At 44.5% G+C, this 24,289-nt stretch overlaps 1 protein-coding gene across 2 annotated transcripts; it reads right to left on the reverse strand.

Moving 5' to 3' along the window:
- Positions 1-1,425: 1,425 nt before the first annotated feature.
- mboat1 (membrane bound O-acyltransferase domain containing 1) lies at positions 1,426-23,469 on the reverse strand. 2 transcript variants are annotated; one of them, XM_031811959.1, is made up of 13 exons: positions 23,103-23,469; positions 22,641-22,786; positions 22,223-22,300; positions 19,265-19,360; positions 14,368-14,423; positions 14,134-14,188; positions 12,002-12,194; positions 11,048-11,240; positions 8,681-8,784; positions 8,494-8,558; positions 7,889-8,021; positions 5,941-6,092; positions 1,426-4,993 (listed from the first exon to the last, which is right to left on the reverse strand). In XM_031811959.1, exons 1-13 carry the CDS (start codon positions 23,190-23,192, stop codon positions 4,822-4,824), a joined length of 1,533 nt encoding a protein of 510 aa, XP_031667819.1. In that variant the 5' UTR covers positions 23,193-23,469; the 3' UTR covers positions 1,426-4,821. The 2 variants fall into 2 exon arrangements, 1 of the variants encoding a protein (XP_031667819.1); XR_004206635.1 differs by lacking the exon at positions 1,426-4,993 and having other exon boundaries at positions 5,979-6,092; positions 7,889-8,089; positions 23,103-23,467.
- Between the last annotated feature and the right edge of the window lie 820 nt (positions 23,470-24,289).

Raw genomic sequence — 24,289 nt, forward strand, 5'->3', positions numbered from 1 at the left:
CACTAGGCTACCCTGCCGCCCCTCCACTCTAACCACTAGGCTACCCTGCCGCCCCTCCACTCTAACCACTAGGCTACCCTGCCACCCCTCTACTCTAACCACTAGGCTACCCTGCCGCCCCTCCACTCTAACCACTAGGCTACCCTGCCACCCCTCCACTCTAACCACTAGGCTACCCTGCCTGCCACTCCACTCTAACCACTAGGCTACCTGCCACCCCTCCACTCTAACCACTAGGCTACCCTGCCACCCCTCCACTCTAACCACTAGGCTACCCTGCCTGCCCCTCCACTCTAACCACTAGGCTACCCTGCCTGCCCCTCCACTCTAACCACTAGGCTACCCTGCCTCCCCTCCACTCTAACCACTAGGCTACCCTGCCACCCCTACGCTCTAACCACTAGGCTACCTGCCGTCCCTACACTCTAACCACTAGGCTACCTGCCGTCCCTACACTCTAACCACTAGACTACCCTGCCGCCCCTACCCTCTAACCACTAGGCTACCTGCCGCCCCTCCACTCTAACCACTAGGCTACCCTGCCGCCACTCCACTCTAACCACTAGGCTACCTGCCACCCCTCCACTCTAACCACTAGGCTACCTGCCTCCCCTCCACTCTAACCACTAGGCTACCCTGCCTGCCCCTCCACTCTAACCACTAGGCTACCCTGCCTGCCCCTCCACTCTAACCACTAGGCTACCCTGCCGACCCTACGCTCTAACCACTAGGCTACCCTGCCTCCCCTCCTCTCTAACCACTAGGCTACCCTGCCTGCCCCTCCACTCTAACCACTAGGCTACCCTGCCTGCCCCTCCACTCTAACCACTAGGCTACCCTGCCTGCCCCTCCACTCTAACCACTAGGCTACCCTGCCGCCCCTACTCTCTAACCACTAGGCTACCCTGCCTCCCCTCCACTCTAACCACTAGGCTACCCTGCCGCCCCCACCACTCTAACCACTAGGCTACCCTGCCGCCCCTACGCTCTAACCACTAGGCTACCCTGCCACCCCTCCACTCTAACCACTAGGCTACCCTGCCACCCCTCCACTCTAACCACTAGGCTACCCTGCCACCTCTCCACTCTAACCACTAGGCTACCCTGCCTGCCCCTCCACTCTAACCACTAGACTACCCTGCCGCCTCTAGAGATGAAGGATCACCTGGAATGAGACTGAACCAGCTTTTCTGTGGTTGAGGAAGATAGTTATCTGAAGATGGGCATCTTGTACAGTATGTTGCCGTCTTGTCTCCATTGGTCTTTCAGACCTGTATCAGTATCTCCTCTATCATATGGGCTCATAGTAGTTACATACAACTGATGTTATTGCCATTGTGTCTCCATAGTGAACATTATGCTACTGACGTTACAATTTGATGCTATTATTCAAGACACGATCAAAAGGCTAAAGGGACACATTGATCATTTTAAATTTCTTTATTTCTTTATTGCTCTTAATATGGGTTAATAACTTGATTGGTGGAATTATACAACTAAAAAAAAGACAAATTCAAACCGTCTGGGTGATAAAAAACAACATATTCAACAGTTTATGGTATCCTGACTAGAATTGTAGTGTGTGTGTGTAGTGTGTGTGGTGTGTGAACTGTGTGGTGTGTGTACTGTGTGTGTGTAGTATGTGTGTGTAGTATGTGTGTAGCGTGTGTGTAGCGTGTGTAGTGTGTGTAGCGTGTGTAGTGTGTGTGTATGTAGTGTGTGTGTAGCGTGTGTGTAGCGTGTGTAGTGTGTGTAGCGTGTGTAGTGTGTGTGTATGTAGTGTGTGTGTAGCGTGTGTGTATGTAGTGTGTGTGTAGCGTGTATGTGTGTGTAGTGTGTGTGTGTAGCGTGTAGTGTCCAGACACTCTTCATATTAGCATCATTAGTGGTTCAGCTGCTTCAGGACTTGAAATGTTGAAGATCTTGTAGTGTGAAGATCTTGTAGTGTGAAGATCTTGTAGTGTGAAGATCTTGTAGTGTGAAGATCTTGGACCTTCTTCTGAGGCATAGAAGACTTCCACATCATCCCCTGAAACAAAGTCAACGTCTACGTCCCCATAAGGCTCTGTTTAAAAAGGTAGTGCACTACACAGGCAATAGGGTGCCATTCGGGACAGAACCAAACACTTTCCTTCAGAAGTCATTGGTGCTTCCTGTTTCCTGTTTCCTTCCTGCTTCCTGTAAAGACTTTAAAGTTAATACAACACTTACATTTTTTTTCTTTTTTTTTAAACGGACAAATTAATGAAATCTCAACTTCCTGCCAAATAAAAGTAAACTTGTCCATCCTCTCAAATACATAGAGACACATGAAATGAATATTAGGAGACCTGGTGTACAGAAACCAGTGTTAAAAACGATGCAAACAGCTCCTAACTAGAGCCTCATAACTATGTTCCAAATGGCACCTATTCTCTATACACTACACTGCTTTGGACCAGGGCCCATCTGGACCGGGACCCATCTGGACCAGAGCCCATCTGTACCCGGGCCCATCTGGACCGGGACCCATCTGTACCCATCTGGACCAGAGCCCATCTGGACCCATCTGGACCAGAGCCCATCTGTACCCATCTGGACCAGAGCCCATCTGTACCCATCTGGACCCGAGCCCATCTGGACCAGAGCCCATCTGTACCCATCTGGACCAGAGCCCATCTGTACCCATCTGGACCAGAGCCCATCTGTACCCATCTGGACCAGAGCCCATCTGTACCCATCTGGACCCGAGCCCATCTGGACCAGAGCCCATCTGTACCCATCTGGACCAGAGCCCATCTGTACCCATCTGGACCAGAGCCCATCTGTACCCATCTGGACCAGAGCCCATCTGTACCCATCTGGACCAGAGCCCATCTGGACCCATCTGGACCAGAGCCCATCTGGACCCATCTGGACCAGAGCCCATCTGGACCAGAGCCCATCTGGACCCATCTGGACCAGAGCCCATCTGGACCCATCTGGACCAGAGCCCATCTGGACCCATCTGGACCAGAGCCCATCTGGACCCATCTGGACCAGAGCCCATCTGGACCCATCTGGACCAGAGCCCATCAGGACCCATCTGGACCCGAGCCCATCTGGACCCATCTGGACTATACAGGGAATAGGGTGCCATTTGGGACGAATCTTTCAAAAGGATTGTTGGGGGGGGGTATATTTGTCCTGTCACACACAAGTGTATTTCTTGCATATCCCAACTCCCCCGAGACACCTGCAGGGAGTGGGGTCACGGTCAGGGTCACCATATCCCAACTCCCCCTGAGACACCTGCAGGGAGTGGGGTCACGGTCAGGGTCACCATATCCCAACTCCCCCGAGACACCTGCAGGGAGTGGGGTCACGGTCAGGGTCACCATATCCCAACTCCCCCTGAGACACCTGCAGGGAGTGGGGTCACGGTCAGGGTCACCATATCCCAACTCCCCCTGATACACCTGCAGGGAGTGGGGTCACGGTCAGGGTCAACATTGTACAGAGCCCCTGGATCAATTAGGTTTAAAGTGCCTTGCTCAAGGGCACAGCGACAGATTTTTCATCTCTGTTACTGGCCCTACACTCTAACCTCGAGGCTACCTGCCATCCTGAGTTTTCATCTCTGTTACTGGCCCTACACTCTAACCTCGAGGCTACCTGCCATCCTGAGGGATAATGTTTCCTGCATTCATACAACAATAAACAGACACCATTAATATCTCACTAACCCGTAAGGGTAATGAACACGTTTGACATGATATCTACAACTAGTGATGTAAGATGTAAAAGAAATGGGCCAGCCACATCTAATTCTAGGACCTGTCTGTCTGTTTCTCTGTCTGTCTGTCTGTCTGTCTGTCTGTCTGTCTGTCTGTCTGTCTGTCTGTCTGTCTGTCTGTCTGTCTGTCTGTCTGTCTGTCTGTCTGTCTGTCTGTCTGTCTGTCTGTCTGTCTGTCTGTCTGTCTGTCTGTCTGTCTGTCTGTTTCTCTGTCTGTTTCTCTGTCTGTTTCTCTGTCTGTTTCTCTGTCTGTTTCTCTGTTTGTTTCTCTGTCTGTTTCTCTGTCTGTTTCTCTGTCTGTTTCTCTGTCTGTCTGTCTGTCTGTCTGTCTGTCTGTCTGTCTGTCTGTCTGTCTGTCTGTCTGTCTGTCTGTCTGTCTGTCTGTCTGTCTGTCTGTCTGTCTGTCTGTCTGTCTGTCTGTCTGTCTGTCTCTGTCTGTCTCTGTCTGTCTCTGTCTGTCTCTGTCTGTCTCTGTCTGTCTCTGTCTGTTTCTCTGTCTGTTTCTCTGTCTGTCTGTTTCTCTGTCTGTCTGTTTCTCTGTCTGTCTGTTTCTCTGTCTGTCTGTCTCTGGGACTGGGACTGGGACTGGGTCTGTGTCTATCTGTCTGTGTCTATCTGTCTGTGTCTATCTGTCTGTCTGTGAGCCCAATTCTCAGATCTTTCTCCTGAAGTATACTTTCTCACTTGTGCACAGCTTCCCACACATTGAATGAAAAGTGTTGTATTGGTGAGTTTAAGGGCTGGACTAGAGGGAGATCGTATGTCAGTCCTTTCCTTTCAGATCCATGAAGGGAAGTGAACAAGTGCACACTTGGAAAGAAAGAACAGAGAATTGGCAAGCAGGGCAGAGAGAGGCCTTTTAGGAGCCTGGCAGTAGAAGTGTTGGATGTACAGGGTGGCAAGGCCGACCAGCCAGCAGGCACAGTCCCTCGGCCCCTCTGAGCCCCTCTGAGCCCCCCCCTACACCCCGCTGAGCTCTCTCTTTGTTGTGGATACACAGAGACGTCTTTGTCTGACCCAGTGGGCCCATTCAGGTCTCTGGCTGCCTCCACACACAGAGGGACACTTCACTTTCTTTTCACGTTGTTGTTGGAGGGCTGGAGCTGAGGCTGGGCCTGGGGATGAGGATCGTATGGTCCAGGCTTGGTGCCGTTGCTGCTGCTGCCTCTTGGTTTGTGGCTCTGGCTCAGTACAATCACAGTCAGAATACTGATGATGTGAATGTGGAAGTACATTGACCTACGGGGGGGAAAGAAGATGTGATGAAATGCTACAGAAACACCAAAGATGGACAGAATAAGAGAAAAGGTAGAGATGACACACTTGTCCTCCATAAAGACAACTGACGGTTAGAGATGACACACTTGTCCTCCATAAAGACAACTGACGGTTAGAGATGACACACTTGTCCTCCATAAAGACAACTGACGGTAGAGATGACACACTTGTCCTCCATAAAGACAACTGACGGTTAGAGATGACACACTTGTCCTCCATAAAGACAACTGACGGTTAGAGATGACACACTTGTCCTCCATAAAGATAACTGACGGTAGAGATGACACACTTGTCCTCCATAAAGAAGATGACGGTTAGAGATGACACACTTGTCCTCCATAAAGACAACTGACGGTTAGAGATGACACACTTGTCCTCCATAAAGATAACTGACGGTTAGAGATGACACACTTGTCCTCCATAAAGACAACTGACGGTTAGAGATGACACACTTGTCCTCCATAAAGACAACTGACGGTTAGAGATGACACACTTGTCCTCCATAAAGACAACTGACGGTTAGAGATGACACACTTGTCCTCCATAAAGACAACTGACGGTTAGAGATGACACACTTGTCCTCCATAAAGACAACTGACGGTAGAGATGACACACTTGTCCTCCATAAAGACAACTGACGGTAGAGATGACACACTTGTCCTCCATAAAGACAACTGAGGAACATTGTGTCCAGGGCTTATTAATAAGATAATAGAACACTAAGCTACTAAATTGTACACATACGACCTAGCCTGGGTACCAGTCTGTTTGTGCTAACATTACACTCCTTGTCATGCCAAGAAGTTGACATGATAGCACATCCAGATCAGGGGCCAGGCTACATACGACCGTCATCGTTAAAGAGACACATTTAACCAGTAAGGAAAATAACCTAAATGAATGTTCACCTGTAGTATTGCATGGTAGGTTCTACTGCCAGCAGTAGGAAGGGCATGACGGTGTAGCAGATACACAGCTGAGTAGCTGCCCAGGTCACTACGTCATAGACAAGCTTCACAGGATGAGAGGACAGGAAATACTGACGGACGTTCTTACGGACCTTCGGTGTGGGAGACAGGAGAGAGAACACGGTGATGGTCGGCCCTGGGTGAGGCTGAGATGATGAGACACATGAGGTGAGTGCTGTGTGTGTGTGTGTGTGTGTGTGTGTGTGTGTGTGTGTGTGTGTGTGTGTGTGTGTGTGTGTGTGTGTGTGTGTGTGTGTGTGTGTGTGTGTGTGTGTGTGTGTGTGTGTGTGTGAGTGAGTAAGACAGCGAGCGAGAGAAAGACTCACAGCTCTGTCAGTGTGATGGGTATAGTAGTAATAATGGTACTCACAGCTCTATCTGCCAGTGTGATGGGTATAGCAGTGATAATGGTACTCACAGCTCTATCTGCCAGTGTAATGGGTACAGCAGTAATAATGGTACTCACAGCTCTAGCTGCCAGTGTGATGGGTATAGTAGTAATAATGGTACTCACAGCTCTATCTGCCAGTGTGATGGGTACAGCAGTGATAATGGTACTCACAGCTCTAGCTGCCAGTGTGATGGGTATAGCAGTAATAATGGTACTCACAGCTCTATCTGCCAGTGTGATGGGTATAGCAGTGATAATGGTACTCACAGCTCTATCTGCCAGTGTGATGGGTGTAGCAGTAAATGGTACTCACAGCTCTATCTACCACTGTGATGGGTACAGCAGTGATAATGGTACTCACAGCTCTATCTGCCAGTGTGACGGGTATAGCAGTAAATTGTACTCACAGCTCTATCTGTCAGTGTGATGGGTACAGCAGTAATAATGGTATTCACAGCTCTATCTGTCAGTGTGATGGGTACAGCAGTAATAATGGTACTCACAGCTCTATCTGCCAGTGTGATGGGTATAGAGGTAATAATGGTACTCACAGCTCTATCAGTGTGATGGGTATAGCAGTGATAATGGTACTCACAGCTCTAGCTGCCAGTGTGATGGGTACAGCTTTAATAATGGTACTCACAGCGCTATCTACCAGTGTGATGGGTACAGCAGTGATAATGGTACTCACAGCTCTATCTGTCAGTGTGATGGGTACAGCTTTAATAATGGTACTCACAGCTTTAGCTGCCAGTGTGATGGGTATAGCAGTAATAAGGGTACTCACAGCTCTATCTGCCGGTGTGATGGGTATAGAGGTAATAATGGTACTCACAGCTCTATCAGTGTGATGGGTATAGCAGTAATAATGGTACTCACAGCTCGATCTGCCAGTGTGATGGGTACAGCAGTGATAATGGTACTCACAGCTCTATCTGTCAGTGTGATGGGTACAGCAGTGATAATGGTACTCACAGCCCTGCCAGTGTGATGGGTATAGTAGTAATAATGGTACTCACAGCTCTAGCTGCCAGTGTGATGGGTATAGCAGTAAATGGTAGTCACAGCTCTATCTGCCAGTGTGATGGGTACAGCAGTAATAATGGTACTCACAGCTCTAGCTGCCAGTGTGATGGGTATAGCAATAATAATGGTACTCACAGCTCTATCTGCCAGTGTGATGGGTATAGCAATAATAATGGTACTCACAGCTCTATCTGCCAGTGTGATGGGTATAGCAGTAATAATGGTACTCACAGCTCTAGCTGCCAGTGTGATGGGTACAGCAGTAATAATGGTACTCACAGCTCTATCTGTCAGTGTGATGGGTATAGCAGTAATAATGGTACTCACAGCTCTAGCTGCCAGTGTGATGGGTACAGCAGTAATAATGGTACTCACAGCTCTAGCTGCCAGTGTGATGGGTACAGCAGTAATAATGGTACTCACAGCTCTAGCTGCCAGTGTGATGGGTATAGCAGTAATAATGGTACTCACAGCTCTAGCTGCCAGTGTGATGGGTATAGCAGTAATAAAGGTGAAGTAGTATCCGGGGTAAACTCCGTGCCATAGAGCTGACAGGATGAAGGTCAGAGCTGTGGGATAACGGGGAGCACGGTCGTAACACACACTGAAGAGAGAGGAGACAGGATGAAGGTCAGAGCTGTGGGGTAACGGGGGGCACGGTCGTAACACACACTGAAGAGAGAGGAGACAGGATGAAGGTCAGAGCTGTGGGGTAACGGGGAGCACGATCGTAACACACACTGAAGAGAGAGGAGACAGGGTGAAGGTCGGGGCTGTGGGGTAACTGTTATGCAGTTAACAGAAGAAAAAAAAACATTCATGAATGTACAGAAAATTGGTTTTGTACTAATGTTATGCATATGTGGACATTATCTTGGTAGAATATCTTGGTAGAATATCTTGGTAGAATATCTTGGTAGAATATCTTGGTAGAATATCTCGGTAGAATATCTCGGTAGAATATCTCGGTAGAATATCTCGGTAGAATATCTCGGTAGAATATCTCGGTAGAATATCTCGGTAGAATATCTCGGTAGAATATCTCGGTAGAATATCTTGGTAGAATTAATACTTACGTTTTGAGCCAAACACCAGTCTGAATATTCCAGTTATCTATGAACTTCTTGAAGCTAGTTGCTGTCTGCAAAAAGAGAGAGAGTTCAATATTAAACTTCAAGACATTTTCAATAATTCTGCAAAGCTAAAAGTTCAAAAATGTTTTTTTGCTGTTGTTGTTGTTATTGTTGTTGTTTCCAAACGTACCTCAATCCCCCAGATACTGATGTTGGAGATGAGGTCCCAGGACACCTGTCCAGCTTCATCCACACCTTTAAAACCATAACCTGCTGCGTTGTTGATGGCATCCGCTGTTGGGACCAACACATGAATGGAAGAATGAAAGGATGAATGAACTGTCCCCAGTATTAATGACTGAATGAACTGTCCCCAGTATCAATGAATGAATGAACTGTCCCCAATATTAATGAATGAATGAATTAACTGTGCCCAGTATTAATGAATGAACTTTCCCCAATATCAATGAATGAATGAACTTTCCCCAATATCAATGACTGAATGAACTGTCCCCAATAGTAATGAATGTACTTTCCCCAATATCAATGACTGAATGAACTGTCCCCAATATCAATGACTGAATGAACTGTCCGCAATATCAATGACTGAATGAACTGTCCCCAATATCAATGACTGAATGAACTTTCCCCAATATCAATGACTGAATGAACTTTCCCCAATATCAATGACTGAATGAACTGTCCCCAATATCAATGACTGAATGAACTTTCCCCAATATCAGTGACTGAATGAACTGTCCGCAATATTAACGAATGACTGAATGAACTGTCCCCAATATTAACGAATGAATGAATGAACTGTCCCCAATATTAACGAATGACTGAATGAACTGTCCCCAATATTAACGAATGACTGAATGAACTGTCCCCAATATTAACGAATGACTGAATGAACTGTCCCCAATATTAACGAATGACTGAATGAACTGTCCCCAATATTAACGAATGACTGAATGAACTGTCCCCAATATTAACGAATGACTGAATGAACTGTCCCCAATATTAACGAATGACTGAATGAACTGTCCCCAATATTAACGAATGACTGAATGAACTGTCCCCAATATTAACGAATGACTGAATGAACTGTCCCCAATATTAACGAATGACTGAATTAACTTTCCCCAATAGTAATGAATGAATGAACTTTCCCCAATAGTAATGAATGAACTGTCCCCAATATTAACGAATGACTGAATGAACTTTCCCCAATATTAACGAATGACTGAATGAACTTTCCCCAATATTAACGAATGACTGAATGAACTGTCCCCAATATTAACGAATGACTGAATGAACTGTCCCCAATATTAACGAATGACTGAATGAACTGTCCCCAATATTAACGAATGACTGAATGAACTGTCCCCAATATTAACGAATGACTGAATGAACTGTCCCCAATATTAACGAATGACTGAATGAACTTTCCCCAATAGTAATGAATGAATGAACTTTCCCCAATAGTAATGAATGAATGAACTTTCCCCAATAGTAATGAATGAATGAACTTTCCCCAATAGTAATGAATGAACTTTCCCCAATAGTAATGAATGAACTTTCCCCAATAGTAATGAATGAACTTTCCCCAATAGTAATGAATGAACTTTCCCCAATAGTAATGAATGAACTTTCCCCAATAGTAATGAATGAACTTTCCCCAATAGTAATGAATGAATGAACTTTCCCCAATAGTAATGAATGAATGAACTTTCCCCAATAGTAATGAATGAATGAACTTTCCCCAATAGTAATGAATGAATGAACTTTCCCCAATAGTAATGAATGAATGAACTTTCCCCAATAGTAATGAATGAATGAACTTTCCCCAATAGTAATGAATGAATGAACTTTCCCCAATAGTAATGAATGAATGAACTTTCCCCAATAGTAATGAATGAATGAACTTTCCCCAATAGTAATGAATGAATGAACTTTCCCCAATAGTAATGAATGTACTTTCCCCAATATTAACGAATGACTGAATGAACTTTCCCCAATAGTAATGAATGAACTGTCCCCAATATTAACGAATGACTGAATGAACTTTCCCCAATATTAACGAATGACTGAATGAACTGTCCCCAATATTAACGAATGAATGAATGAACTTTCCCCAATAGTAATGAATGAATGAACTTTCCCCAATATGAATGAACTTTCCCCAATAGTAATGAATGAATGAACTTTCCCCAATAGTAATGAATGAATGAACTTTCCCCAATATGAATGAACTTTCCCCAATATGAATGCACTTTCCTCAATAGTAATGAATGAATGCACTTTCCTCAATAGTAATGAATGAATGCACTTTCCCCAATAGTAATGAATGAATGAACTTTCCCCAATATGAATGCACTTTCCTCAATAGTAATGAATGAATGCACTTTCCTCAATAGTAATGAATGAATGAACTTTCCCCAATAGTAATGAATGAATGAACTTTCCCCAATAGTAATGAATGAATGAACTTTCCCCAATAGTAATGAATGAACTTTCCAATAGCCAACACTACACTGGGTGGGTGAAGCCTCACCTAAAGCCCAGGCGAAGTAGAACTTGGGTCTAGCAGCTTGTATAGAGAAGAAGGCATACGTCAGTCTGGTCAGGAAAGGTGCCTCGTTGACGAAATGGCTGTCAACGTTATATGTGATGGGGAACGCTTTGGTGAGGGTTAGGAACAAAACCATGCACACACCACAGATCAGCAGTTTACGTGTGACAGCAGCCTGAAAACCAGAGGGAGAGAGTCAGATCGTTCATGGCCATCAGGGAAACTACTTTTTAAATTGCCTTCATTGAGCCAGGTAAGTCATTTAAAACACATCTTATTTAGCAAAGAAAACACCTGATAATATGCTGCTATGTTGTTAGTAGTGTAATTACATTGTTATTATACACATGTAAGAGAAACTTAATGGCAATATAGTTTCTGAAAGAAAGTACGTCTTTACTTGAATCTACTTGTACCCAGTCTTACCATAGGTGAGGGCTCTGGGACTCACATGACTCTACTTGTACCCAGTCTTACCATAGGTGAGGGCTCTGGGACTAACATGACTCCACTTGTACCCAGTCTTACCATAGGTGAGGGCTCTGGGACTAACATGACTCCACTTGTACCCAGTCTTACCATAGGTGAGGGCTTTGTGACTAACATGACTCCACCTGTACCCAGTCTTACCATAGGTGAGGGCTCTGGGACTAACATGACTCCACTTGTACCCAGTCTTACCATAGGTGAGGGCTCTGTGACTAACATGACTCCACTTGTACCCAGTCTTACCATAGGTGAGGGCTCTGGGACTAACATGACTCTACTTGTACCCAGTCTTACCATAGGTGAGGGCTCTGGGACTAACATGTCTCTACTTGTACCCAGTCTTACCATAGGTGAGGGCTTTGGGACTAACATGACTCTACTTGTACCCAGTCTTACCATAGTTAAGGACTCTGGGACTAACATGACTCCACTTGTACCCAGTCTTACCATAGGTGAGGGCTCTGAGACTTTATCATATCCATTCTGTCCAGTGTTGGACGCTGAAAGCCTTCTCAGCCTCCTCTGAACGTGTCTCCCCTCTATAAAGTCTATGTAGTCCTTATAGTGACTGCAGGGTCCCACCAGGATACTGAGGAAGTTCAGGTTGTAGCTCAGGTATTCTATCAGAGACGGCTTGGAGCTGGAGGTAGCAGAGAGGAAGAAAGAGACATTGGAAACTGTAATCAGAGAGAGACAGAGACCGAGAGAGAGAGACAGAGACAGAGAGACAGAGAGAGAGAGACAAAGAGACAGAGAGACAGAGAGAGAGAGAGACAAAGAGACAGAGAGACAAATACACAAAGAGACAGAGAGAGACAAAGACAGAGAGAGAGAGACAGAGAGAGAGAGACAAAGAGACAGAGAGAGAGAGAGACAAAGAGAGAGAGAGAGCGAGACAGAGAGAGAGAGAGACAGAGAGAGAGAGAGACAAAGAGACAGAGAGAGAGAGAGACAAAGAGACAGAGAGAGACAGAGAGAGATATTTAACTATTTTCTCCTGACAACATCAATGTCATTCTAGGTTATCTTGTTTACGTTGAGTGAGAAGACGTGCACAGACAAGTAGTTAATATCAATGTAATTTGTGGACGGTAGATGTGGATGTGTGTGGTAGATGTGTATGGTAGATGTGTATGGTAGATGTGTATGGTAGATGTGTATGGTAGATGTGTATGGTAGATGTATATGGTAGATGTGTATGTGTATGGTAGATGCATATGTGTATGTGTATGGTAGATGTAGATGTGTATGGTAGATGTGTATGTGTATGGTAGATGCATATGTGTATGGTAGATGTATATGGTAGATGCAGATGTGTATGTGTATGGTAGATGTAGATGTGTATGGTAGATGTGTATGGCAGATGTGTATGTGTACGGTAGATGTGTACGGTAGGTGTGTATGCATATGGTAGATGTGTATGTATATGGTAGATGTGTATGTGGATGGTAGATGTGTACGGTAGATGTGTATGGCAGATGTGTATGGTATATGTGTATGTATATGGTAGATGTGTATGGCAGATGTGTATGGTATATGTGTATGTATATGGTAGATGTGTACGGTAGATGTGTATGTGGATGGTAGATGTGTACGGTAGATGTGGATGGTAGACGTGTACGGTAGATGTGTACGGTAGATGTACATGGTATATGTGTACGGTATATGTGTACGGTATATGTAAATGGTAGATGTGTACGGTAGATGTGTACGGTAGATGTGGATGGTAGACGTGTACGGTAGATGTGTACGGTAGATGTGTACGGTAGATGTGTACGGTAGATGTGGATGTGTATGGTAGATGTGTATGGTAGATGTGTACGGTAGATGTGTACGGTAGATGTGGATGTGTATGGTAGATGTGGATGGTAGATGTAGATGGTAGATGTGTATGGTAGATGTGTACGGTAGATGTAGATGGTAGATGTGTACGGTAGATGTATATGGTAGATGTGTACGGTAGATGTAGATGGTAGATGTAGATGGTAGATGTGTATGGTAGATGTGTATGGTAGACGTGTATGGTAGATGTAGATGGTAGATGTGTGTGGTAGATGTGTATGGTAGATGTGTATGTGTATGGTATATTTGTATGGTAGACGTGTATGGTAGATGTGTATGGTAGATGTGTACGGTAGATGTGGATGTGTATGGTAGATGTGTATGTGGTAGATGTAAATGGTAGATGTGTACGGTAGATGTGTACGGTAGATGTGTACGGTAGATGTAGATGGTAGATGTGTACAGTAGATGTAGATGGTAGACGTGTACGGTAGATGTAGATGGTAGATGTGTACGGTAGATGGTAGATGTGGATGTGTATGGTAGATGTGTATGGTAGACGTGTACGGTAGATGTGGATGGTAGATGTGGATGTGTATGGTAGATGTGTATTGTAGACATGTATGGTAGATGTGGACGGTAGATGTAGATGTGTATGGTAGACGTGTACAGTAGATGTCATGCTGTGGATTTCAGAAGTCTACATAACCTAATTTCCTGTCATCAACACTGAGCCAACGCACAACTGCAAGGCATGTCTATGGAAGTTAAATGTATATACCGTCATGAATACATACTCTACAGCATGGAGCCTCTGATCGGCCGTGAGGTCCTCGCGCTTTTTACACATACCTGGAAACCATGGAGACGTAGGGATGAGAGAGGGATGAGAGAGGGATGAGGGATGAGAGAGGGATGAGAGAGGGATGAGAGAGATAGTTTTTTTCAACCCAAACATCAAAAGAACAAAGACAGGATGTTGTAAGAAAACGAAGAAGAGGATTCCTTACGATCCCCTGGACATTCCTTACCATCATGCACTTGGAAAGCTAACATAGTGGTTTTCTGAGTAATTATCATCAACGGCCTGAAGGGAGGAAACACAATATTTAGTTTATAAAGTCGAACGCTCACTAGGGACATTAACAGGGACAGAAATGGAATGTGAACAGCATTTCATTACAGCCTAACTGTACATGAGGAATAAATTATCACTCATTCTTTGGTGCTTTTCATTCAGACGTTCACATAGAATAACCTCTTTGTTGGTGTGACACAGGAACACACACACGCTCTGTGTGAGAGCATGGCATGCACTTACAGAGAGAGAGAGTGTGTGTGTGTGTGTGTGTGTGTGTGTGTGTGTGTGTGTGTGTGTGTGTGTGTGTGTGTGTGTGTGTGTGTGTGTGTGTGTGTGTGTGTGCATGTCCTTTGTATGGTTGTGTTACGTCAGCCGTAGTCAACAGACACTGACTGGCATTGTCAGGTCAAGAATGCTGGCATCAGAGGATGTGACACACAGACACACTATTAGTGAACGGCAATGAACCTACATGACAACACTACCATGCTGAACTTAAAATATATATTTAACTAGGCGAGTCAGTTAAGTACTAATTATTATTTACAAATGACGGCCTACACAGGCCAAACCCTAACCAGGATGACGCTGGGCCAATTGTGCCCCATCCTATGGGACTCCCGATCACGGCCAGTTGTGATACAGCCCGGGATCGAACCAGGGTCTGTAATGATACCTCTAGCACTGTGATTACATTACTACTATGCTGATTGATTCTAGAACCCATCTAAAACAACCAGGTGTTCTACATTACATCACTACTGTGCTGATTGATTCTAGAACCCATCTAAAACAACCAGGTGTTCTACATTACATCACTACTATGCTGATTGATTCTAGAACCCATCTAAAACAACCAGGTGTTTTACATTACATCACTACTTTGCTGATTGATTCTAGAACCCATCTAAAACAACCAGGTGTTTTACATTACATCACTACTATGCTGATTGATTCTAGAACCCATCTAAAACAACCAGGTGTTTTACATTACATCACTACTATGCTGATTGATTCTAGAACCCATCTAAAACAACCAGGTGTTCTACATTACATCACTACTATGCTGATTGATTCTAGAACCCATCTAAAACAACCAGGTGTTTTACATTACATCACCACTATGCTGATTGATTCTAGAACCCATCTAAAACAACCAGGTGTTTTACATTACATCACTACTATGCTGATTGATTCTAGAACCCATCTAAAACAACCAGGTGTTCTACATTACATCACTACTATGCTGATTGATTCTAGAACCCATCTAAAACAACCAGGTGTTCTACATTACATCACCACTATGCTGATTGATTCTAGAACCCATCTAAAACAACCAGGTGTTCTACATTACATCACCACTATGCTGATTGATTCTAGAACCCATCTAAAACAACCAGGTGTTCTACATTACATCACAATAGATTATCACAATGTGTTAACACTGTGCACCGTATTTCAAAGTGTATGAGATTGGAGGTTATAGTTAAGCAGGCACAGTGAGAAACAGGGCTGATAGTAGCCAGACGGACTGAGAAAAAGCAGAGCAACGGACGTGAATGGAGCATCAGATCCCAGTGATGGTGCTGTCTATCCAGTCAACAGCAGTACAGTGTGATTCAGCTCATTCACCATTCAGCCTGCCTGCAGTCTGCAGAGAAAGCACAGTTTGTTAGCGAAGGTTAGCATTGATTAGGGTTAGGAATAGCATAGTTAGCATAGCATATAATAGCATAATTAGCATAGCATATAATAGCATAATTAGCATTAGCATTGGCAAAGAATAGCAACAGTATAGCAAGCATGGCAGCGGCAGGTACTGTTAAACTAACTGACTGTTTTATCAGCTGTATTATTTGTTTAGGGCAGTGCTTCACAATCTCTGCAAGAACCAAGAAAACCTGCAGATAACAGACAGAAACTAACCAGGGGGGAGTGGCAGATTCAACATATATATGAGAGAGAGGAGAGAGAGAAGGAGAGAAGGAGAGAGAGAAGGAGAGAGAGAGAATGAGAGAGAGAGAGAGAGGAGAGAGAGAGAAGGAGAGAGAGTGAAGGAGAGAGAGAGAAGGAGAGAGTGAAGGAGAGAGAGAGTGAAGGAGAGAGAGTGAAGGAGAGAGAGAGAGAGGAGAGAGAGAGAGAGGAGAGAGAGAGAGTGAAGGAGAGAGAGTGAATGAGAGAGAGAGAGAGAGAGGAGAGGAGAGAGAGAGAGAGAGGAGAGAGAGAGAAGGAGAGAGAGAGAGAGAGGAGAGAGAGAGAGAGGAGAGAGAGAGAGAAGGAGAGAAGGAGAGATAGAAGGAGAGAGAGGAGAGAAGGAGAGAGAAGGAGAAAGAGAGCGAGAGATAGAGAGAAGGAGAGAGAGAGAGAAGGAGAAAGAGAAGGAGAGAGAGGTGGGAACAAATAAATTAATCTAGTAAGACATACAAATCTAGAAAAAAACCGAGGTTAAAGAAGGCTGAGACTGAGGAAAAAAAGAGTTGGATAGTGCTGTTGTCACTGTGCAGATTAAAGCAGTGAGTCAGCTGATTCAGTACGGACTGAGGAAGCTCTAATGCAGACCCTTATCTGTATTCTGTACCATGTAAAACCACAGTCCATGAAAACCTCAATAAACACTAACTAATTCCACAATCCAGTAATCAGTGTTGTGTTCAAGATCAAAGACGGAGCGAATCGAGACCGGGAGGGGGACTAGGGGTCTGGGACCGGGACCGGGAGGGGGGGGGGGGGGGGGGGGGGACTAGGGGTCTGGGACCTGGAGGGGGACTAGGGGTCTGTGGACCGGGAGGGGGGGGGGGGGGGGACTAGGGGTCTGGGACCGGGACCGGGAGGGGGGGGGACTAGGGGTCTGGGACCGGGAGGGGGGACTAGGGGTCTGGGACCGGGACCGGGAGGGGGGGGGACTAGGGGTCTGGGACCGGGAGGGGGGACTAGGGGTCTGGGACCGGGAGGGGGGGGGGGGGACTAGGGGTCTGGGACCTGGAGGGGGACTAGGGGTCTGGGACAGGGAGGGGGGGACTAGGGGTCTGGGACCTGGAGGGGGGGACTAGGGGTCTGGAACAGGGATGGGGGGACTAGGGGTCTGGGTTCGAGTCAAGACCGAGACCGGGAGGGGGGGACTAGGGGTCTGGGACCGAGTCAAGACCGAGAGGAACTAGGAGTCTGGGACCGGGAGGGGGGGGGGGGGGAATAGGGGTCTGGGACCGAGAGGGGGGGGGACTAGGGGTCTGGGACCGAGTCAAGACCGAGAGGAACTAGGGGTCTGGGACCGGGAGGGGGGGGACTAGGGCTCTGGGACCGAGTCAAGACCAGAACAATGAGAGTCCAATTCAAGACCATCATAGTAATTTTGTCAAATCTCCACCATTATAAGAGTTGAAAATGTCCAGTATTTCTGTGTTCATATTTCAGAACAACATGTGGTTGTATACATTCAGTATGATAAACAACAACAACATGTGGTTGTACACATTCAGTATGATAAACAACAACAACATGTGGTTGTATACATTCAGTATGATAAACAACAACAACATGTGGTTGTATACATTCAGTATGATAAACAACAACAACATGTGGTTGTATACATTCAGTATGATAAACAACAACATGTGGTTGTACACATTCAGTATGATAAACAACAACATGTGGTTGTACACATTCAGTATGATAAAAAACAACATGTGGTTGTACACATTCAGTATGATAAACAACAACATGTGGTTGTACACATTCAGTATGATAAACAACAACATGTGGTTGTACACATTCAGTATGATAAACAACAACATGTGGTTGTATACATTCAGTATGATAAACAACAACAACATGTGGTTGTATACATTCAGTATGATAAACAGCAACAACATGTGGTTGTATACATTCAGTATGATAAACAGCAACATGTGGTTGTATACATTCAGTATGATAAACAACAACAACATGTGGTTGTACACATTCAGTATGATAAACAACAACAACATGTGGTTGTATACATTCAGTATGATAAACAACATGTGGTTGTATACATTCAGTATGATAAACAACAACATGTGGTTGTACACATTCAGTATGATAAACAACAACATGTGGTTGTACACATTCAGTATGATAAACAACAACATGTGGTTGTATACATTCAGTATGATAAACAACAACATGTGGTTGTATACATTCAGTATGATAAACAACAACATGTGGTTGTACACATTCAGTATGATAAACAACAACAACATGTGGTTGTATACATTCAGTATGATAAACAACAACAACATGTGGTTGTATACATTCAGTATGATAAACAACACCATGCTGAGGACAAATAGCGCAGCACTCTACAACTGATCACTAAACAGGTCTATAATAGATACAAAGACCGTTACAATTTACCCAGGTCTCCCCTTACTAATAGTGAGCTCACATCTTTCATACAATTTACCCAGGTCTCCCCTTACTAATAGTGAGCTCACATCTTTCATACAATTTACCCAGGTCTCCCCTTACTAATAGTGAGCTCACATCTTTCATACAATTTACCCAGGTCTCCCCTTACTAATAGTGAGCTCACATCTTTCATACAATTTACCCAGGTCTCCCCTTACTAATAGTGAGCTCACATCTTTCATACAATTTACCCAGGTCTCCCCTTACTAATAGTGAGGTCACATCTTTCATACAATTTACCCAGGTCTCCCCTTACTAATAGTGAGGTCACATCTTTCATACAATTTACCCAGGTCTCCCCTTACTAATAGTGAGGTCACATCTTTCATACAATTTACCCAGGTCTCCCCTTACTAATAGTGAGGTCACATCTTTCACACAATTGGAACAAAATGGCTACTTACCCAGAGAAGTCTGTTGAGAGGATCCCATAGTTATAGATGAAGACTCTGCTCACCTGACACACTGCGAGGTAGCTGACGGCCATGATCATAGTATACCTGGAGGAGACGTTTAAATCAGATCGAGAACACGGTCGTGATCATAGTATACCTGGAGGAGACATTTAAATCAGATCGAGAACACGGCCGTGATCATAGTATACCTGGAGGAGACATTTAAATCAGATCGAGAACACGGCCGTGATCATAGTATACCTGGAGGAGACATTTAAATCAGATCGAGAACATGAAGCTACAGAGTAGCATCCTACATCCCTCCATTCTGTATACTTCTGGCCCTTCTTTGGACACTGTGTCAACAACCCTCCAGATGAGCTTCAATGCCAAACAACTCTCCTTCCGTGGCCTCCAACTGCTCTTAAATGCTAGTCAAACTTAATGCATGCTCTTCAACCAATTGCTGCCCGCACCCACCCGCCCGACTAGCATCACTACTCTGGAAGGTTCTGACCAAGAATATGTGGACAACTACAAATACCTAGGTGTCTGGTTAGACTGTAAACTCTCCTTCCAGACTCACATTAAGCATCTCCAATCCAAAATTAAATCTAGAGTCGGCTTCCAATTTCGCAACAAAGCCTCCTTCACTCATTCCGCCAAACATACCCTCGTAAAACTGACTATCCTACCGATCCTTGACTTTGGCGATGTCACTTACAAAATAGCCTCCAACACTCTACTCAGAAAACTGGATGTAGTCTATCACAGTGCCATCCGTTTTGTCACCAAAGCCTCATAAACTACCCACCACTGCAACCTGTACGCTCTTGTTGGCTGGCCCTCGCTTCATATTCGTCACCAAACCCACTGGCTCCAAATCATCTATAAGACTTTCCTAGGTAAAGTCCCGCCTTATCTCAGCTCACTGGTCACCATAGCAACACCCATCCGTAGCACGCACTCCAGCAGGTATATTTCACTGGTCATCCCCAAAGCCAATTTCTCATTTGGCCGCCTCGCCTTCCAGTTCTCTGCTGCCAATGACTGGAATGAATTGCAAAAATCACTGAAGCTGGAGACTCACATCTCCCTCACTAACTTTAAGCATCAGCTGTCAAAGCAGCTCACAGATCACTGCACCTTTACATAGCCCATCTGTAAACAGCCCATCCAACTACCTCATCCCCACACTGTTATTCATTTTCTTTTTTCTTCTTTGCACCTCAGTATCTCTACTTGCACATTCATCTTCTGCACATCTATCACTCCAGTGTTGAATTGCTACATTGTAATTACTTCACCACCATGGCCTATTTATTGCCTTAACTCATTTGCACACACTGTATATAGACATTCTATTGTATTATTGACTGTACGTTTGTTTATTCCATGTGTAACTCTGTTGTTGTTGTATGTGTCGCACTGCTTTGCTTTATCTTGGCCAGGTCGCAGTTGTAAATGAGAACTTGTTCTCAACTGGCGACCTGGCTAAATAAAGGTGTTCTCAACTGGCCTACCTGGTTAAATAAAGGTGTTCTCAACTAGCCTACCTGGTTAAATAAAGGTGTTCTCAACTAGCCTACCTGGTTAAATAAAGGTGTTCTCAACTAGCCTACCTGGTTAAATAAAGGTGTTCTCAACTAGCCTACCTGGTTAAATAAAGGTGAAGTAAAATAAAATAAAAACTAATATTTAATATGTAATTCAGATTGAGAACATGTAGCTACATAGTAACATCCAACATCCCTCTATGCTAATAATGAGTGGCGCTTTCAATGAATGAAACCTTTTTCCTGTTTTAGTCTGGTAGTTCCTCATCTGCATACGGGAGAAAGATCAACTACGAGGTGGAATGGATCGTCACCTTCAAGTACAACTGGAGATGGACAGTACACACACATGCTGTATGGTGAACCATGGTCTTATAGCACACAGTAACCCACAACCCAATGACCCATCTTTCTTTAACTGGAGTGGGCGAGGCGATGGGCGATGGCACAGGGAACAATGCCGTCTCTATCTAGACTCCTCCAAGGAATCCCTCATGGAAAACCTCATCAGTGCTACTGTTCTGTTTTCTACCTACATTCATCACATTCCAGGACCTAAACACAGACAGACAGAGAGACAGAGACAGAGAGACAGAGACAGACACATAGAGAGACAGAGACAGACAGACAGAGACAGACACATAGAGAGACAGAGACAGAGAGACAGAGAGACAGACAGACACATAGAGAGACAGAGACAGACAGACAGACAGACAGACAGACAGACAGACAGACAGACAGACAGACAGACAGACAGACAGACAGACAGACAGACAGACAGACAGACAGACAGACAGACAGACAGACAGACAGAGAGAGAGGACAGACAGACACATAGAGAGAGAGGACAGACAGACAGACAGACAGACAGACAGACAGACAGACAGACAGACAGACAGACAGACAGACAGACAGACAGACAGACAGACAGACAGAGAGGACAGACAGACACATAGAGAGAGAGGACAGACAGACAGACAGACAGACAGACAGACAGACAGACAGACAGACAGACAGACAGACAGACAGACAGACAGACAGACAGACAGACAGACAGACAGACAGACAGACAGACAGACAGACAGACAGGAGAGAGAGACAGACACAGACAGACAGACAGACAGATAGAGAGAGAGGACAGACAGACACATGGACAGACAGACAGAGAGACAGACAGAGAGACAGACAGAGAGACAGACAGAGAGACAGACAGAGAGACAGACAGACAGACAGACAGACAGACAGACAGACAGACAGACAGAAAAAGAGCAAGACAGAGCGATATAGACAGTCTGGTCCAGCTACCACTTCCTATCTAGCTTAACTTGTCATCAACATGTTAGCAAAGAAGGACCCATGTGGTTAAGATGTTATTACAAGTGTCTGCATGGGAGACGTGGTGTGTGTTTACCTGTGAATGTTGTGGATGTCAGCTGTGACCAGAATCCTGTAGCAAACCATCACCAAGACGGAGATATGGACTGCATACCTGCAGCGACGAAAACAACACATAACAAATGATAGGTTACTGTTAAAAACTGGGTGATTAGGACTAAACTGGGTGATTAGGACTAAACTGAGTGATTAGGACTAAACTGGGTGATTAGGACTAAACTGGGTGATTAGGACTAAACTGGGTGATTAGGACTAAACTGGGTGATTAGGACTAAACTGGGTGATTAGGACTAAACTGGGTGATTAGGACTAAACTGGGTGATTAGGACTAAACTGGGTCCATCTGTTATATTGTCCTCCATTCAACAAAGTGATCCGACCATTGTTTTAACCTGTATGCCCTAATCTAACCAGTGCACCAGAGTGATCCTTACCAGCCAAAACAGAATATGACAAAGGAGAGGCCAAAGAGTGTGGCGACGGCATGGCGGACCACGGGGCTGGAAAACTGAGGGCTGAGGTAAAGGCGGAACCAGAAGGCTGCACCAAGGGCAAACACCTGACATGCCAAGAAGTTCACCTGCATCGGAGACATGACTCCCCCAGACATGAGATATTGACAAGACTCTACATACATTCATAGTGTGTGTTTTTGCCTTAGGACAACAGAATCTTTCAATTCTATTCTGTGTTTAGTTTGGATACAAGCAGAATGTCTCTAAATATACTTATGCAAATGTAATGTGTGTAAATGCCAAGTCAGATGACCAGAATGTTGTCATGTCATTCCAGGGTTATGGCAGGACAAGACACTTAATATGATCATTTTACATTAAAATAACTGACATTAAGCAAATCGATTTTTTTTTTTCACATTTTGGAAAAGTGTAGATTACCTGATCCAATGGGAATCCAAAGAAATCGCTGACTGGAAGCAACCATTTGGAACCGGTAGTTTTAAACGAAGAGGTTGTCAACTCGTCCATTATGCATGGTAAAGGTTTGAAGTCGCTCCTCCGTAAAAAAGAAAGAAAGAAATGTTTTACCAAATAAATAAATAAATAATCTCAATGATGTTCATGGATTGAAATACATCCCGAGCTTTTAATGCCGACTCAAGAAAAACTCGACGTCCTCTCTGTGCAGTCGTAGTTAACAACAATATGCTATTGTGACAGTTGGCAAATATGCGAGAATTAGTGCTGACTGCTAATATAGCCAGTAGCCTACCAAGGCGTGGTACAGAGCTGTCAGTTGTATCACGGACTGAGGCAGGAGCAACAGGAACAGTAGGTGGCAGATGGGATGGCCCCCTCCCCTCTAATAACTCTACATTATCCCACCTACTCATCTAGTTTCTGAACGTGACACAGTTGTGTTGAATGTTCACAAGGAGTAGGTCGCAGGGTTGGGGTGTAATTCCAGACAATTCAGGAAGTACATTGAAATTGGAATGTGGTTTACTTTCTGAAATGACTGGAATTGAAACAGAATTCACCCCAAAAGCTAGTGGTCCAAGGTTATTATATATATTTTTATATTCGTTTTTATTTCTATTCGTTTTTAATTTAAATTTTTTACTTTGAATTCGGTTTAGTTTAATTTCATTTTCAGATCTGATTTGATCGTTTTTATTTAGTTTAAGTTGTATAAATAAAAAATAAATAAAGTTTTATATGAATTAGTTTCAATTTCAGTGTTAGAAAGTTTTTTGTCTTAGTGGACTGAAAGGTTGTATCGTTTTTGTGCCGTCACTTCTTCCAACTTGGGGGGGGGGGGGGGGGGGGCAGTAATACACAAGGTGTGGGTCAGGTCATAGGTCAGGTTATCCCTTCTCATTCCACATCCCTTTTGATTAGCTGAGGTGATTTGGTCAAGTGTGAAACTCTCTATCGAGATACAATTGATCATTGTTTTGCTATACGGTTTTGGAAACATTGAACACTCAACTTAATTATCATTCAAAAATAGCTTTACAAATACACACTTTACTGTTAGCTTCCACAGAGGTTTTGGATGTAACACAGCTTCAAACCAGCAGATTGGCTTTGTTCCCTCCGAGTTTCCATTAGCTCAGGGAAGT

This window comes from Oncorhynchus kisutch, unplaced genomic scaffold (genome assembly GCF_002021735.2).
Source record: "Oncorhynchus kisutch isolate 150728-3 unplaced genomic scaffold, Okis_V2 Okis02a-Okis13b_hom, whole genome shotgun sequence".
Lineage (NCBI taxonomy): Eukaryota > Metazoa > Chordata > Actinopteri > Salmoniformes > Salmonidae > Oncorhynchus > Oncorhynchus kisutch.

What these genes read in the sequence shown, in the direction of transcription:
- mboat1 (XM_031811959.1), bottom strand. Translation starts at nt 23,192, where the DNA reads ATGGACGAGTTGACAACCTCTTCGTTTAAAACTACCGGTTCCAAATGG. An exon ending in TCTCAGAGCCCTCACCTATG is followed by an intron (nt 11,241 to 12,001) that starts GTAAGACTGGGT and finishes TCTGGTTTTCAG; the next exon opens with GCTGCTGTCACACGTAAACT. An exon ending in CTACTTCGCCTGGGCTTTAG is followed by an intron (nt 8,785 to 11,047) that starts GTGAGGCTTCAC and finishes TGGTCCCAACAG; the next exon opens with CGGATGCCATCAACAACGCA.